The sequence below is a fragment of the Ceratocystis lukuohia genome (assembly GCF_044167205.1).
Source record: "Ceratocystis lukuohia strain C4212 chromosome Unknown Supercontig4_pilon, whole genome shotgun sequence".
In the NCBI taxonomy this organism is placed as follows: Eukaryota; Fungi; Ascomycota; class Sordariomycetes; order Microascales; family Ceratocystidaceae; genus Ceratocystis; species Ceratocystis lukuohia.
This window is the reverse complement of record NW_027263523.1, coordinates 1074217-1092228: the sequence shown is the minus strand read 5'-3', so window position 1 is coordinate 1092228 and position 18012 is coordinate 1074217. Positions and strand designations below refer to the sequence as shown.

The 18012-nt window shown below is 48.6% G+C and overlaps 4 protein-coding genes across 4 annotated transcripts; 2 read left to right on the top strand and 2 right to left on the bottom strand.

The window, feature by feature from the left end:
• Positions 1-363: 363 nt before the first annotated feature.
• On the bottom strand, positions 364-1722 carry HOO65_040296 (1-phosphatidylinositol phosphodiesterase; the record flags this gene model as incomplete). Its single annotated transcript, XM_071000625.1, has 1 exon — positions 364-1722. One exon carries the CDS (start codon positions 1720-1722, stop codon positions 364-366), a length of 1359 nt encoding a protein of 452 aa, XP_070859139.1.
• Positions 1723-2909: 1187 nt separating this feature from the next.
• Positions 2910-7979, top strand: HOO65_040295 (putative helicase C15C4.05; the record flags this gene model as incomplete). Its single annotated transcript, XM_071002473.1, has 6 exons — positions 2910-3741; positions 3797-5136; positions 5220-7336; positions 7420-7495; positions 7562-7783; positions 7968-7979. The coding sequence occupies 6 exons, from the start codon at positions 2910-2912 to the stop codon at positions 7977-7979; spliced, it is 4599 nt and encodes a 1532-aa protein (XP_070859138.1).
• A 523-nt stretch (positions 7980-8502) lies between these two features.
• Positions 8503-11904, bottom strand: HOO65_040294 (putative RNA-binding protein; the record flags this gene model as incomplete). Its single annotated transcript, XM_071000624.1, has 1 exon — positions 8503-11904. The coding sequence occupies one exon, from the start codon at positions 11902-11904 to the stop codon at positions 8503-8505; it is 3402 nt and encodes a 1133-aa protein (XP_070859137.1).
• Positions 11905-16817: 4913 nt separating this feature from the next.
• HOO65_040293 (GPI-anchored CFEM domain protein) lies at positions 16818-17864 on the top strand (the record flags this gene model as incomplete). The annotated part of the gene is made up of 3 exons (XM_071002933.1): positions 16818-16910; positions 16979-17446; positions 17514-17864. 3 exons carry the CDS (start codon positions 16818-16820, stop codon positions 17862-17864), a joined length of 912 nt encoding a protein of 303 aa, XP_070859136.1.
• Between the last annotated feature and the right edge of the window lie 148 nt (positions 17865-18012).

Genomic DNA, 18012 nt, shown 5'->3' with positions numbered 1-18012 from the left:
TTTGATGATGAAAAAGGGAAGTTGCTGGTTGGTGGCACTGATTGACACACAAAAGCACAAGAACAGGATAAGACAGAAAAGGAATGTACGGGACGAGCCAGAAGTTCAAAAGCGGAGACATGCATATACTGGGAATATATCATGCTATGAATCCATAGCAAGCGCATCAAACAAAAATCCACACCCATTGCACTGCACTTTACATAGATGTGCAGTAGTTGTTGCTGCAGCGAACATCCTACACCTGTAAATTTGCTGACTCATCCCCTCTCATACATAACAGTCTAGCTCTATAGCAAACAAAGCAAAAGCCTATCTCGACAATTCTCCTCACCTAACACCTGCCCCTCTGCCATTTCGCTTCTAACGGACCAACTTCGCGTTCATGCCCACGATACACAGCACTAGATCCCAATCGCCATTCGCACCCACCCAGTCAGTCACCACGATGCCTGTCGCACCATCACCAACGTCCAGATTCTGGGGGCCTTTGCCAGTGATACCATGACAACCACATAGGTATTCAATGATTGACGGGTTCAACTTAGCAGCAATGCGCTCTGGCCAGCAGGTGGCGTTGAAGAAGTTACTTGCCGTCAGGAAGTTCACAAAGATATGGCTGCTATTTCCCTGATGTTCGGCTGCTCTTTCGAGGTGTGCACAACTCAGTTCCCGCTTCTTTTCAATGTTGGTGCTCTCCGTGACTTCGTAAAAGTCTTGCACTCGCACCAGGCCGCCGGCCGCTAGTGCATCCTCGCAGTTATCGGGCCACGGTGCCGCCTGAATGCCACAACGATCTTGATGTTCCTGGTCTGGCCGGAAGCGACTCATCAGGATAATCTTCCCTCGAGCTTCACCCAGTGTGGGAATGCCTGATCCGGTCCACCAGCTCTCCGACTTCGTGGAAATATGGCGGTTGTGTAAGTGCTTGCCCAGGTCAGCGTCGGTACCTTTTCCAGTACCCTCACGCTTGACGCTCATGATGACAGTCTCGCTAGGGTTCTCCTCTAAAAAGCTGTGAACAGACTCGACCATATCGTGAAAGTACTTATGGCCGGTGAGGCTGATGGGAAATGCCGAGTGTACCAGGGCCATTTCATCGTTGTCAGGATCAACAGAAACACGAACATCCAAGAAGCGCACGCCATTAGCCAGCTGTTCCCGCACATCTACAGCTTGACACCGCACGCTAGGGAGAGCCACGTAGCAGGTTGGGCTGTTGTGGGTCCCTGGAATCGACAAGCAAGTCAATGAAATGTCGTCGGCCAGCTTTCCCATCCATTGGTTCAACCGAGCTGACGAAAGTAGTGTGATCAAGCCGGTTCCCCGCACGAAAACAGCTGTGATCTGGAGATCGCCTCCATCTAGACTCTTGAGCTCACTGCTCTTTTTGCTAGGGCTCGGCACATCAGTCTCGTACTTCTTTTCTTCATGCTCGAACTGGAGCCGCACGACTTCGTTATCAGGCTTGTTTGGCACCTCAATATCTGTCTCCCGCGTTTCAAAAGCTGGGAGGTCAATGGAGATATCCTGTTCATGCTTGGCATCACTCTTAACCACGAGTTTCGTGCGCGAAAAGTCGGTGGCGTTCAAGAAACTAGAGACCGTACCGACTACATTGCCCAAGGTAGTTCCTGTAGACTCTTTGGAACCATCGAACCGCTCAAACCTGACAAGCTTAAGAGGCTTGGAGGTAAGATTGCGGATGGAAATGTGTGTCATGATGAAGCGCGTAACGTAATAGAGACAGACAACAATGTGAAGCAAAGGAGGAGGAGAGAAGAGAAAATAGGTCTAATGAAGTATAGGATATCAATGGATGTAGGGTGAAATGTGTTAAGAGCAAACCCGGGCTCCCGTAAACCAATTTCTAGGATAAATCATACAAGTACGAACGCGGCATGCATTCACGGAAACCATGGGTGGCGAATGGGCATGTTATCTCTCCTTTGAACTTCTCTAGCCCTTCCTAGTACCTCATTAGGCTTCCCTTTTCAGCTCAGTAAGCTCTACTATTGTTCAGTTATTGTTTAATTATTGTCTAGTGTTGTCCCTGCCCCCGCCTTCCAATTCCTTCTAATGCACTCAAGCTTGCTTACTACATGGGCGGCTAAATGAACCATGGCCCGGATTTGCTAGTTGGCTAGGATAAAGTAGCCTCCGAGGGACTAAGACGAGTTAGGGTTTAAATGGTAGCCTAGGGTTCCCAAAAGCCGATCTTTTAGATGGAAGCTTGCTTACCTGTTCGTCTCGTTGTTCTGTTGTTTTGTACTTTTGGAATTGTGTGCGTTTTTTCTCGAGAGAGAGCTTCAATGTCTTGGTGAAGCCTGTCGCTGTCTGTATAAAAGGGCTTGTGGCACTCTGTTTCATAACTTTAGGTTTTTGACACTTCAAGGAAGGAACCTACGATCCAACCACCGGCCCCCGCTTTTTCAGGCTCTCAATCTTGTTCCGAGTGGCCCCTTCTATCAGAAACCAAAGCAAGCAATTACTTGAAACTTTCGAGGCTATAAATTTTGCAACTTCACATTCCTACCTCTGAAGTCATTGGAGTCACTAAACCCCAGCCTTGTCATCGCTTCTCTCAGCCTTGTGGTGTCCACATCACAAAGTGTATTGAGACTTTTGCCTTGCTTCTGTTTGAAGCTTGCTGTTCTTTGTTGTTTGCCTTCATTTGATTGTCAGCATCATCAAACGCAGGCTTTTTCTGCTTGGTTGTCTTTAGCTTTCCTCTTCCCTCTCTTGTTTCCCTCCATCATTCCTTTTTCTTTAGCTTCTTCTTCAGTTTCTGCCTCTACTCTTGGCTCTATACTGCTGGCTTATAGAAAGAAGCCCCATCGGCAACCTCACCACCATTACCTCACAACAACAACAAATCTCTCCTCTATTATTGTTTCGATATATCCATAATGGCCCCTAAAAGAAAAAAGGTCACCAACCCAAGTCGTGGATTTGCAACCACTTCCGTTGCCTCAAAACCGCGAGTCGACGCCACACCTGACGCCACGACTCCGAACCCTGAAAATGCCACCAAGCCAGCCAATGACAGTTCGTCCGCCACTACCGACGCCCCAAAGGGCAGCTTGAGCACCAAGGGAAAGCACAGAACACCCGCCTCGAGCGTCCCCGGTGTAGGTGTTACCCCAGGCTCAACCGGAGGAGGAGCCAACCCGGCCACCTGTGACGCCCCCCAAAACGGATCAGTACCACAAAAGGAGTTGACTGCTGAGGAGTTTGCGGCACAGCTGGAAGAATCTGAGTTGCAACTTCTAGTCGAGGCCAATGCCGAAAAGGTACGCCTGGCTGTCAAGCGCCAGCAGCAGCGGCTACAAACCGACCGTCGTGTTCTGCGTGGTCAGGCCGATCCCATCAGCAGCCAGAAATGGATGCCCCAGGAGATTGTCGACCGCATTATGAGCCTAATCCAGGCTGAGAAACGCTTTGGATCGGGCCAAGGAACGGCTTCAAGCTCACAGTCCTCTGCCAAATCCAAAAACCAGCAGGAAGATAATGTAGCCATCCGCTTGTGGACCCTCGAGCGAACCTTGATGGAGCTGGGCTTTTCAAATCACAGAATTCAGCAAGTAATTCAGGTTGTCTTGGAGGCTGGTCCAGATCCCAATGCCATTGCCAAGGACAGTATCTGGGGCTTGGAGGAAGCTCTGGAGTGGTTTGCACGAGAATGCTCAGTTGACGAGCTTCCTTCATATGAAGACCGCGGACGCGAAAAGAAATCCCATGGTAAGAGGCTCCTCATCAGCTCTGTATGCGTCTGTCCATTAACTGTTGCCTCTAGAATCAGTGCCCCCTTCAGGCCAGGCTACCCCCCGCCAGAGCAGCCCTCATACAAAGAAGGCTCCTGAGCCGAAAAAGCCCAAGGCCGCGGCGTCGAAGAAAAAGCCGGCAGTTATGTATGACATCAGCGATATTGAGCCTGAAGATCTAGCTCCCCAATATCTCGAGACCAAGACTAAGATATTCCAAATGGAGCACTCTCTTTCGGGTCAGAAGAATGATTTAAAGAGCCAAACTCCTGCCTCAGATGTGGATACTGTTACCCTGGACAAGCTCAAGGCCAAGCTAGCACGCATCCAGAACGACGTTCTGTTTGACAAGTTTGCTAAGATTGAGGCTGACAGGCAATGGCATGCCAAGAAAGTCATAATGGAGAAAGAGGTCGCAGCAGCAAAACAGGCCCAGGCTAAAGCGACTGCGGAAGCCATGCGATCTGCAGCACAGAAAGAGAGAAAGGAAAAAGAAGCAGAAAAATCAGTAGGAGTTGCTGAGGCGAGCACAGAAAAGCCAACTGAGCCCGAAAATGACTCTGATGAACTTGCCAGAGAAGCCGAGCGAATGGCTGCTGAAATTCTTGCTGAGGCTGAAGATGAAAACAACATGGACCTAGGCGACTTATTTGGCAGCTTGCCGCAGATGGAAACGGGCGAGGACGGCAAATCAGCCCTCGTCAGCAAAGACTCAAACGGCAAGACAGTCACCATTCACGACTTTGGAGAGCCTACTGGGACTAATCCCCTTTCAATTCTGACCACTCTGTGTAGATCACGCAACTCACAAGAAGTCAAGACCGTCCTCATCTCAGAAGTGCCCTTTGCTGTCCGTCATCTAGTCGCAATCACGTGGAGTAAGCCCCAGGAACTCACTACAGAGATAGCCATCCCCGAGGTTTCTGTGTATCACAGCTCTGAACTTACTGAATTCTCAATGACAACCATCGCCGCGCCTAACAAGGCGCAATCCCAGGCATTTATTGCTGTGGCAGCTATGTATTACCTCACTCTCAACCAGCCAAAGGAGCAAAAGTCGCGCTACCTTCAGTTGTCGCCACAATGGAAGGAGGTTTGGGATGAGTGGGAACTCCAAAGAAAGCAAAAGATAGATGCTATTGACCGTGAGTGTCTTCGCAATTTGCGCGATCTAGTAAAGCAAAAGCAGACACGCGACCTTGAGGACGGAGTCATCCTACAGAAGGCATTCCGCGGTCGAGTAGCGGCTAGGAAGCAGGGTGACGGCGAAAGTGCCAACATGGACCGGAGCGCAATCCCAGCCGCAGACTCAGACGCCATCTGCAAAATATGGGCGGACAAGACATCTACGCCCAAGTTCCGGGCAATGACCGTAAGTACTTGCATTAGCGGCCTGAGCCAGCCTTGAGACCTAGGCTCTAATTTTTGATGCCCAAAAACTAACTTGTCGGATAGAAATTCCGCAGTCAATTGCCCATGTGGCGCTTCAAATCGCAAGTCCTTGAGGCCATTGATAACCACCCAATCGTCATCATCTGTGGTGAAACGGGATGTGGCAAGAGTACCCAAGTCCCTGCCTTCATCCTCGAGCACGAAATGTCCCAAGGCAAGCGCTGTAAAGTCTACTGTACAGAGCCTCGGCGAATCTCAGCAGTGGCGCTTGCTCGCCGTGTTAGCGAAGAGCTAGGTGAAAACAGAGGCGATATTGGCACCTACAGGTCGCTGGTTGGCTATTCTATACGCCTCGAGTCCAACACTACTAAGGAGACGAAGCTGGTCTACGCCACCACTGGTATTGTTATGCGGATGCTCGAGAACTCCAACGACCTACAAGAAATCACACATCTGGTGCTTGATGAAGTCCATGAACGAACCATCGACAGCGACTTCCTCCTGATTGTGCTCAAGAGACTGATGAAGAGACGGCCAGATCTCAAGGTCGTACTTATGTCCGCTACCATCCAAGCTGATGTTTTTTCCAAGTATCTTGATGGAGCCCCCGTGCTTCAAGTCCCTGGCCGCACGTTCCCGGTTGAGACAAAATTTATCGAGGATGCCATTGAATTGACAGGTTGGACAGCAGGCGAAGAAGAGCAGCTGGTCCAGATTGACGACGATGCGCCCGAGCCTGATGCTGATGGCACCGCCGCACCCAAAGCCGATCTTGCTGCGTATCTCGCCGGCTATTCTTCGGCCACAAAGTCGACTGTTGCCAATCTTGACGAGAAGCGCATTGAATTCGATCTAATTGTGCAGCTTATTGCCAAGATTGGGTCCCACGAGAGCTATATCCCCTACTCGAAAGCCGTGCTAGTCTTCCTTCCTGGCATGGCAGATATCCGCACCCTTAATGATATGCTTCTCGGCGACCCGACGTTCAAGGATTGGCTTATATACCCTCTCCACTCTAGCATCGCCACCGAAGACCAAGAGATGGCTTTTGTTGTGCCTCCTGAGGGCAAGCGCAAGATTGTACTAGCCACAAATATCGCCGAAACTGGTATCACAATTCCTGACATCACCTGTGTCATTGACACAGGTAAACACAAGGAGATGCGCTTTATTGAAAAACGGCAAATGTCGCAACTTCTAGATACGTACATCTCACGCGCCAATGCAAAGCAAAGACGCGGCAGAGCCGGTCGTGTTCAGCAGGGCATATGCTTCCATATGTTCACGCGGTTCCGTTTTGAGAACCGTCTAGCTGATGACCAGCAGCCCGAGATGCTGCGTTTATCGCTGCAAGATTTGGCCATGCGCATCAAGATCTGCAAGCTAGGTGGCATTGAGGAAACCCTAAACGAAGCTATGTCTCCTCCTTTAGCCAAAAACATCAAGAAAGCCATTGACTCTCTGGTTGATGTTCGTGCTTTGACATCAAGCGAGGAGCTGACGCCACTGGGCGTCCAACTTGCGCGCTTGCCTGTCGATGTGTTTCTAGGCAAGCTGTTGCTCCTAGGAACAGTTTTTAGATGTTTGGACATGTCTCTAACCGTGGCTGCCGTACTATCGGCCAAGTCTCCCTTCCAAGCTCCCTTTGGCCAGAGAGCCCAGGCCGACAATGCCCGGATGGCTTTCCGTCGTGGCGACTCAGACCTGCTAACTGTCTACAATGCGTACTGTGCGTGGCGCAAAACATGTCTGACGACTGCCAAGGACTTTCAGTTTTGCCGCAAAAACTACCTCAACCAACAGGCACTGTCCAACATTGAAGACCTTAAGGGCCAGCTAATGGTAGCACTTATTGATGCTGGCGTTTTGGCGTTAACAGACGAAGAGAGACGCACTCTAGATCGCGTCCGCTTCATGTCGAACCGTGGCCGGCGCGGTGTGCAAGCGTTCTACGAGCTGCCACAACGCGTCAACAGGAACTCGGATATTGACGCTATTACCACCAGTGTCATTGCGTGGAGTTTCTACCCCAAACTTCTCGTGCGAGAAAAGCCAGGATCTCGCCATCTACGCAACGTCGGCAATAATCAGACCATCAGTCTACATCCAACAAGCATCAACAAGGGTTCGTTGACGGATGCTAAGTGGCTAAGCTACTACCATATTCTCGAGTCCAAGAAGTGAGTAGCACTCAGACAACATTGAGTCGAGTTTTCTCATATGAATGATTACGATATGCTAACATGTTATTTTGGGATATCAGAGTCTACCATGCTCATGAAACAACGGCAGCTGATCCATTTGCCATTGCACTTCTCTGCGGCGATGTTCGTTGCGATGTAAGTAACTTTCCTCCTCTCCTCTCCTCTCCTCCCCTTTCCTACTAACACAAAACCCTCTATCAGCTCTTTAACGGTATATTCACCCTCGACGGAAATCGTGCCCGCTTCTCACTGCAGGACTGGAAGTCAACATTAGCCATCAAGGCACTACGCTTAAGACTACGTGAGATTCTCTCTCGTTCATTCAAAAACCCCGGCGCACTTCCTACGCCACAACAGCAAAAATGGCTGGATATCTGGCAGCGCATTTTTGAGCAAGACTTTGAGGAACCAAAGACATCAGGCGTAAGTGCAGGGAGTTCGACGGCTGGTGGAAACAGCAGTAGCGGCATAGGTGGGCGCCGATAAATGAACATGGTGGTAGAAAGTTAGGGAAAAAAATGAACATTTTAGTAGACGGGGAAGGGTATCCATCGATATCTACTTAGTTGCATATACGTACGTACACATAACCTACGAAAATTCACAGCACTACAAGTAACGACAAGCATTGACAGAAGGCAAATAAAGCTGACTCAAGAGTCCAGAATCATGTTTTAAGTTGTTAGATATCATGAGATTAAGCGACAACGAATGAGGAGTACAAGGAGGAATAATAGGGAAAAGATATGAGGGTCAGATGTACCGCATAATGTACAGCTAGAGTAAAAAATGGAATAGAGTAAATGATGTATGTTAGTTCTCTGTGTTACATGAGAGCCAGAAGAAAAGAAAATAGAGGGGGAAATATGAAAATAATAGAGTAAATAAAGCAGGAAAATGAAGAGAAAAAAAAAATAGAGTAAATAGAAGAAACCTGAGAAGTTCCAAGTCCAAATATTTGCTCCTAGTAAAGTATGGAGAAAGGTAAAAGAGAGTAGAATAGGAATGAGATGAGGCGTGAATCGAGAACTTCCCATCTAGGAAAATAATAAAGAGGACTAAAGAAAAAAAAACTCCAATGAAAAGAAAGAAAGGGCTTTTTCGACAAAGAACAAAAAGTATAGCGAAGAGAAGGCAAGGCCCTAAGCCGAGTCCTTTTCCTTCTTACTAGCCAGAAACAGCGCTTTGAAATCGGCGTTGTTCTTCATCCCATTCGGCTTAGTGGGCTCGCCAGCAACAACATCCGCCTTCGTGTCCGGAGATGGCGCCACAGGGGGTACTGAAGCAGACACGGCTGTTGCTGGTGCTGTCGTCATCCCAACGCCCATAGGCTTCTTCACACCTGAAATAGCGAGCCCGCTGCGTTTGGGACCACCTTTGCCCAATGTCCGTTTCGGCGGTGCGAAGAGCTTAGTTGCTGGTGCAGCCTTGCTTCCCGTGGCAGGACCAGGCTGAGAGGCCAGTGGCTTTTTATCCCCATTGGCAGGCTTAGACCCAGACCCGGGTGCCTTTTCGTTGCGCAAATCCTTGACCGTTCCAGTACGGAGCGTGCGTCCCTCAAACTCCACTCCGCTAAGCTGCAATTGTGCCTTGCCTGCGGTTGCCGAGTCCGCAAACTCGATCTTGGCCCCTCCCTGTGCAGGAAGAAGCACAAGCTTGATAATCTCGCCTATTGGGGCCACCAGAGCCTTCACACGCGCATCATTGACCGTATCCGGTAGGCCCATGAGGGCAATTGTGCGTGCGTCGATTTCGGCAGCGGAGACGCCTGGGAGTCCCTTTTCAGATACGGCTGAGGGGGCAGCAAGGCCACCTTCTGTGCCCGTATCGTCTGCGGCAGAATTAAGTCCAACAGTAGTCTTAGCGCTAGTCTTGAAGTTGCGTTGTTGCGATACCTCGACACGTATAATACGCGTTCGGAATTTGACATTATTCAACTCTTCAGCTGCCTTGATTGCCTGTTCGACCGTTCCAAAAACCACAAATGCAGTGCCAAAGTTTCGGCCGCTCATGGCGCGCAGCAGCCGCACACTTTCAACAGTCCCATACTTGGAAAACACAGCGCGCAGCTCATCCTCCGTCGCATCACCATCAACGTTGCCAACATGCACTTCACGGCCTTCCGACGTGGCACCCTGACGTTTGCGCTTATTTGCAGGATCAGAGTACTTGACCTCAAGGCGGTACTTATTCTCTAGCTTCTTCCCGTCTAAAGCCACAGCCTTTGCCGAGGCCTCTGGGGAACGGAAAGTCACGTAGCAAAAGCGACGATGTGTGTTGTACTTAAGACTGGGCCAGCGGATGCTAAGAATATCACCAGAGCCTTTGAAAAGATCGCGAATGAAGGCGTCATCAGCAGCCGGGGGGTAGTTAGTCACAAAAACAGTGAGGTTAAAGCCCGATGAAACAGTAAGCTGGCTTTCGCCAAAGTACTTGCCATTACGTAGCATGATAACAGACCTAGCATCGTCGCAGGAATCAAACTCCACCATGGCTGTTGTAGAGTTGTCAGCCTCAGGCACCAACAACACATTGTGGATTTGGCCAAACTCGCGCAGATATTTCTTAATCCCACCAACAGTGACATTACCAGGAAGACCACTCACTACGACAGTAGTATTCTCGCGGTCCCGCTTAGGCTTCACGTCAGTGCCATCCACTAATATGCCGCCGTCCATCGCCACTGTGGAATCGTTTTTCGGGCGTTTGCTTGTGTCAGAAATGGCGGCTTCTTTGCTGTATCCATCTGCACTATCGTCAGCGCTGTCACGCTTGCGTTTCCCGGTGGATGGTGAGCTTTGATTATTATTTTGTGCAGGAACAACGTGCTGGTGATCTAGCACTCCCGATCCAGCCTGACCTTGAGCCTGAGCCTGAGCCTGTGTCTGTGTCTGTGTCTGAGCTTGTGCCTGCTGTGCGGTTTGATGATCTGCATAAGCAGCTTCTCTTTCCCTGTCACGTCGCTTGGCCACAAACTTTCCTGTCCTGCGTACAATATCCTGAGCAGAACGGATGGTATCAACAGTTTCATACTCATTACAGTGTTGCATGTAGAATTCAAGCAGCTGCTCCGGCCAATCAAGAGTCCTCCGCTCAATAGCCCTCTTAAGAACAGCTGTGGCGCGAAAGGGCACGCGTTTTCTTTGTACAGCAGGAACGGATCTGGCTAGGCTTTCGCTTGAGAGTAATTCATTCCCATAAACAATCATCTCCCACGAAAAGTATTGTTGCCAAAAAATATAATTATCGGCATAAATCGGCTTGCGGGCGAGTGTGTTCCAGTAGTCGCGGGCGTCTCCAATATTGCGCTTGGCTTCCGTCAGGTACTCAATGAATATACGCTCCACTCTGAACATTGGATCTCCCTTATATTCGTCATTTCCATATAGCTCGCGCCCATGGATTTTAATATCCTCCAAAGCTGCAGCAAAGCCCATATCGGCATGGTCGAGAGATTCGCCACCTTGTTCCACAGCTCGCCGCTTGAGGAAGCCACACCAAGCAATGTACATTGATACCAGGCTTTCCAAGCCACCCTCCAATAGCTTGGAAGACGCCGTAGCAGCATGCTTTATACGCTCAACATCCTCAAAAGGTGTACAGGCCTGTTCAGCTGCAAGGATGTAGCGGGACCATAGATTGCCCGACCAAGGACAATGGTCTGTAGCCCGTTGGAGAACATGCAACAAACTGGACAGTTCATTAGGCTTGTCCATATTCATGTTGCTACACAAATGCACAATGTAGTCCTCCCAAACACCTTCATCGCGCGTAAAAATTCCGGTAAGAGCGCGAGAGAAAAGGCCGGTACAGACGTCGTGCAAGAGTTGGCAGTCGGGGTTATTTTTACGCACATGGAAGGAGGCATGGTTAACTTCCCAGTCGAGATATTCGAGGAGCACTGCGCGCTCTATATCGTGACGGTTTTCGCGCTGGGCTTTGTCGAGTTTATATTCAAAATCTTCGCGAGGACCCCGCATAACGGCTTTGGCGGTTTGCGCACTCTCGGTTATTTGCTGCATAGTGGATTCCCAGGCGGGCCGATTGAATTCGGATAGGAAAGAGGCGAAGCTGGAGGCTGTCTGGTCCCACTGGACGTGAGGGGTGACCAAACGATTGCGATATAGGTGCGTGATACGGCGTATTCCTTCGGGGGTTTGAGTGCGAACCAGTTGTTCCATCTCGAGGCCGATCCAACGATTCCATAAAATGTGGCTGTCGCTCAGTCGATATCTAATGGCCTCGTAGCCTTCTTGCCAAAGCTGCAAAGTAGCATCCAGCGTGAACATTTCGTGTGCCATCATAAGCTCGTCATTGGACCAGCGCGCGAGCCTGGAGCCTGGCCTGCGCGGGTCTAGAGAGCTGACGTATAGCGAATGGAAAAATTCGCAGTATGTGCGCCATATCTCTAAGCTTCCAGTTTCCGCATTGGTGGCTCTACGAAAGTGTTCGAGGGCAACAGTGCATGATTCAATATCTTTAACATTACGCGATGCTTCCTCAAGATAGGCAAGCCAGTTGTCTTGCCCTACAGGAGTCGTCATTCTAGCGAAGAAATCGGGATTCGATAGTTATGAGGGTAGTGCAAAAATCGATACAAGGCCAAAGCCGAAGCCAACAAAGGGCACAAGGCTGGCAGAGATGGACTGCGTAGGCGATCTATGTAAATGGACTCGGGATGCTGCAGATTAAAAGCCCAAATATCAAGAGAGGGCGGTTTCGAGATGAAATCAGGAGCGAGGTTAGAAAAATACAGATTTAACTTTGAGCAAGCCAAAGCAAGCTTTTAGGTGTGAAGTGCAAAGGCCTGGGGTAAGCTTCAGACAGACAACTAAGGTCCAGTCGCATAGACAATGACGTAGTACTAAGCGTCTGCGTGTTGCGTTGCCGATGGGCCAGATGCCCAAATAAAAATCCAGCAAAACCACGACGACAGTCCAATCGTATTCCAACCCGACTTATCGCGTTGAGCCGTAAGCGCTGGCTATTTATCAGAAATTTGAAGCTTGTCGCGGGGTCCTTGAGGAAAAAAAACGAAATCGATCCGAGATCAATGAAAAAGCGACCGGGAGCGTAATTTTAGCTTCGAAAGCAAAAAGACCAAGACAAGAGTGAGGCCTTGGTTGCTGGGACGAAAGAGAATTTTTGATGCCCGGTCGCCAGCCTCGAATTTGTCGAGAAAAATAAAGAAAAAAAAAAAAAAAAAAAAAAAAAAAAGGAAGGAAGGAAAGAAGGAGATTTTTCCTGGAAGTCAAAATACAAGAAGAAATTGAGTCCGAATTATTTTATACGTTGGTAGCAGCCAAAATGAAAAATGAGGAAAAATAAATGAAGAAAATGATTGAAAGGGAAGAAAAACAGAGTGAAAGGAAAAGGAAGACGAAAAAGTGCAGATCTTCAAGGGACGAAATAAATCAGCATGCAAGATCCCTAAAAAAAAAAAAAGATAGTAAATCATCGAACAGGAAGGTGCAGAGAGCCAAAAAGGCAAGAAGGCTGCAGTTGCAGTTGCCCTTTCGTTTTATTCGGTGAGCCAGGCAAACGGAGAAGCAAACAGAAGGCCAAACGGTATTTTCCTGGGAAAGACCCGACGTAGCTGCCCCCAACCAATCTACGCTTTCCTTTTCTTGATAAGTATCAACAGGTAATGTTGGGCATGGTGTGGTGTGGTGTGTGGTGTGCCACAGGTAGGTACCCAAGGTCTATGCCAAGCTGTGACTTATTACCTGGATTACAACCGGCCGCCTCATCAAATCCTCGCTCTTGCCCTCGGTCTTTGCCCTGCTATCTATCCCAGCTCTGCTATCTATCCATTGCAGATTTTCCAGTGCAGTGCAGCACCATGCAGATAAGTTATTCTTCAACTGCTACCCATTGATGTTGATGTTGATGTGGGCACGAGTTAAAAATGACATGCATAACCACTGCTATCCAATCAGGAGGCCAGCTTGGCTCTACAACAGCCCACTTTGCTTGTGCTTAGACCCGCAAATAAAGTGACACAGACAGAAAACAGATAGGCAGTCGAGTTCTAGTTGGGACCAGCCAAAGAATGGTATCAAAGAAAGCTTAGTGTTCTAGACCGGCGGAGACCCATCCCCATAATATCGGTACATTGGTACATGGTGCCATGCTCCCACCTCACCTACCTTTGCATCCTAAGGTTAGAAACTTTTGTCTGCGTGAACTTCTCCCACTTCATACCGCCTCAGCCCCAGCCAGAATCAACTGCTCAAAGATGTTCACGCTTCGGGTCATCATCGCTTTTTTCAGCCCTGTCAGCGTTGTTCCAATTGTGTTTTCCAGCCTCCAGCTTAAACAACGCCCAAAGAGCCCAACATCCTACCAATAGCACCCTATTCCCAAATCTGGTTCTGAAACAAGCTAGCAGCTCCCTGATCTGCAGTTCATAGGACTACTGCATTGAAGCAATTGCATATGAACATCAGCATTAACACTACTAGGCTTTGTGCTGGAATATTTTTGATAACGCCTCCCCCTTTTTGGCCTTTGTGGTCTTGTAATTACTTGTTAATGGAAGCAAAGTTAACGCCGGAGGTAACTGCATCGCGCCTGTAATACAAAAGCCGTTTTCAATTATCTAGCAGGTTGTTTCGTTCGGGTTATAACCCTAAGAAAACTCAGCACCACTTAGGTCTAGAAGATCAAAAGAAGATGGAAGAGCAGCAATGCGCCGGTGTCTATGCCCATCTCATGGGGAAAACGAGAAAAAAAAAATCTTCAGCAGAATGAAAATTTTCAAGCTTTGGGGCCGCCTGGTGTCGCCCGCGTTTAGGGCGTAATTTGCGCACTGTTCAGGCTCGTTCTGTAGTCGCCGGCATCACCACACAGTTGTGCAGCAAGTTGCTTTTTAGTAGGGTTGCACGCTTAACCCGATGCCCTTTGTTGTCAGTGGTAACATGTTCTTTGCATTATTTCCTTGCTTTGTTTTGCACAGACAAGCCTCTATGCGCCGGGAAGACCCAGCCAAAATTGGACACGCGGCCCGAGCTTGCGAATCGCCATCTGTGACACCGTGACAGCGCTCCTACCGCTACCAGTCTTCCCTCGAGTTGTCAAGTTCAGATTGCTGATTAATGTCACTGTATAGCCGAGCGACTCAGACGTGGACACAAATTCTGTCTGGCTTGATAGAGGCAGCGCTTCTGTTTCTGCAGCATTGGACGCGATTGCATAGTGACGTGCAGGGTGTCGAATGCCAGACTGAAGCGAAGCTTCATACGCATGCCTGGACTAGTGCGCTAACAAGCCTACATACAAGCCTACTCGTCCTTGCATTAAACAAGAACGAGACACAGGAAGAACAACAAAAGCACGTAGGAAATGCGCTAGTACTGCAAGTGGTTAGACCAGGGACCAGGGGAGACCACACAGCAACCATGCTCTCCATGTAAATTTGTCTACACATGCATGTGCTGTTGCACTTGAGCACCGTGCAAGCCCGCTTTTTGCTTCTGCTGTAGAATGGCGCCTGTGCCAGAGAAAGTTCCATTCATCCTTCCTTTGCTGTGGAAGCAAGCTGCATGTGTAATTAAAATCGAGAAAGTCTTGGCTTGGTATCTGTCTGTGCTGACGACGCCTTGAGGGTTGTTATCTACGCAAGTTGATTTGTCCCCCCCGTGTCTGCTTGTAGAGACATAGAGTTGTTTGTTTCCTCTGCCATTGATTGGTATTCCCTAGCGGCGTGGAACAAGAAGGCAGAGAAACAAACCCGGCGACGTACGCAAAGCACTTGCATCTGGCTCGCTGTGTCTTGGATGATGCCGTTACTTGAACGCTCATTCATCTTTTGGGATCCTGGCTTTGTTCTCCATGTTTCCTTCGACAACAAAGTTTCCCTTTTTGGCCATAGTTCTTTCATCAGTTGATCTTGTCAGGCCATGAAACTCGCCATGGTGGGCACTAGCACAAGGGCATTGAAACTAGAAGCCAATACATAGAGTCGGTCCCTGTAAATACAGTAAAGGGGTTGGCCAGATTGAAGGCTAGAGTCACAGACGTTCCATCCATATTTAGTTCATGCCAACTGCTTATCAAACAGGGTCTGTCACTTGCCTTGTCACAGCTAAAACTGGAAGCTTATCCCTCGGCGCTAGCCTGCATATATTGCGGGCGAAACATTCATGATGTGTGCGTATGTGTATATGCATATGTGGGATTTATCCTAAACGCCTTCAATAGGGCTAAACTTGACCTGGCGCTTGGGAACATGACAAGCATTCAGAAAAACCAAGAAGCAAATAGCCAGGTTGAGGTAGTAGTACAAGGTAGTGTACAGGCCGTGGCAGTATCATATTGTCGGGTTATTTGTAGCTGTAGTTACAGTTATTAACAGAAGCAGCGGTACGTACCCCCTCGTTCCCTTCCCTCCTTCCTGATCCCTTCTTCTCTTTATTGAGTAACTTCTCCTTTCTCCCCGTTTGCATGATTTAATTATTTTATTTTCTTCCGTTGCGCTCTTTCAATTTTTCCTCTCTTTTTCCTTTCTTTTTCTCTTCCTTTTCTTTTTATCACGAACGCTTTTCTAAGCTTCACTTCTTGGGCTGTTCCTTCTTTTCTTTCTTTTTCTTTTTTTTTTTTTCCTTTCTTTTTTTGCTTTTTTTGATCGCCATCCACACGCTCTTTATTTGTTAACTCAGTCTTTCCTTCTATCATCATCACCCTCATTGCGGCGCCTCTATTTTGTAAATAAAAAGATAACCGCCACTAAAATTCGCTATTTCCGCCTTCATTTCGTCACTCGACATCATCAGAAAAATAAAACTACAATCGAGCTATTCACTGGCCTCTATACTCACCGGACGTCCTTGAAACCTTGACTTTTTTCTCCCCGTTTTCTCGCCGTGCCGTAGAAACTTTCCGCCTTCCCGCTGTCTTTTTTTTGACATAGCAACCGAGCATCACCACTTTGGGAAATCAGCTTGCAACTCAATTTTCACCCGGTTGCTGTGTTGTGCTTGAAATAAACAAGCTTGATCTCCATCTACGAAAAAGGAGACTCCATCTGGAAGAAATTTCTATTTCTTCACGACAAATTTCTGTGTCTCACTACTCTATCTTTTACACATTCCACGACTGGCGTCCCTTCATTCCTAACTGCACGCTTGATCCTTTTGCTACCGTCATTCTAAAGTCTGTCGTTAAACGTCACGCAACTCCTCGCTTCGCTACGTCTTCTTTCTTGACTCGCCTAGGACTTAAGATTCTCTCTGTCAAATTTCACGGCACATACATAGCTACACTGGCTTGCATGCCTCACCCTTCCAATTGGTCTTTTGTTTGAGAGCACACAACCTGCTGTGGCGTGGAACACACAATACAGAAGAAAGAGAGACAGCGCCGCCAAGGTCCTTTTATATCTAGATTGTGGCCTTGACGTTTTTCTTCTTCTCCGTCCCCTCATCCTAACCATCTGGCACTCTTATAATTTCCCACGATGCACTCCCCCATTTTTATCCGCGCCATTATGGCCGCATTGACTATTGGGGCTGTCTCTGCTGCCGATCTGAGCACGCTGCCTGCTTGTGGTGTAAGTGGCTATACACCCGCTCGATTTCTCATTCCCTCAGTCCTTACTAACATTTGATTTTCACACAGCAAACATGTGTATCCAACATGCTCGCCCAAGCAACTACCTTTGGCTGCAGTTCTGCCGCTGACACGGCTTGTATTTGCGTTGCCCCTGCATTTTCTAGTGGTGCCAAGGACTGCACTGCTAAGTCATGTGAAGCCGGCGAACTACCTTTGGTCGATACTTATATCTCCACCATGTGTGGTGCAGTTAGCTCGAGTTCTAGCAGCACTTCTTCTACTACTCCCGGTACCAGTGCTTCTGCCTCCACTCCTGGTGCTGATGCATCTGCTACCTCTGCGCTGGCACCGACAACCGATCCAGCTGCTGCAGCAGGTGCTTCTACTACCTCTGCGCCTACACCTGCAACACTTTCCTCTGTCACTGGTGCCGGAGTTTCTACCGATGTTGCTCAGTCTTCCAGCATAGCTGGTCTTGGTACTAACTCTACCATGAGCACTTCTGTGATTGCTTCAGCAACTAGCACTACCTCGGTAAGCATATCTATCTACTTGTGACGACAACTCTTATTCATGCCGATCCTAACAATATTTTTTCTAGACCTCGTCTACCTTTGGAAGCGGAATGACTCCCACTGCTACCTCCTCTACTGAGGACAGCAATACCGGTGACTCCAAGAAGTCTTCAGGCCTATCCAGTGCCGCTAAGGCCGGTATTGGTATTGGTGTCGGTGCTGTTGTACTCGCCATTGTCGCAATTGCTGGTGCTTTCCTTTTCAAGCGGTCTAAGCGCCCATCTGAATATAATGACAAGTTTAGCGTCGGTCCCATGGGCGCTTCTGGAAGCCAATTTGGGTACAGCAGCACTCATCAGCGGCTCTCTGATGGCGAGCTAAAGGCTACTCGCTATGAGGATATGGTCCCAAGGGCAGTGCCAAGAAATCAGGTCTAAAGGGAAAAATACCCCTTCCCCCTTAAAACCCTGCATCTAGGCCAGAGATGACAAACTAGGGAGAGCAATGAGAAATCTTGATTTCTAGCTTCTAGCTGGTATTTTTTTCGTCTTCGGATTTTCATCTGATCTTGCCTCCCCTCCCCCC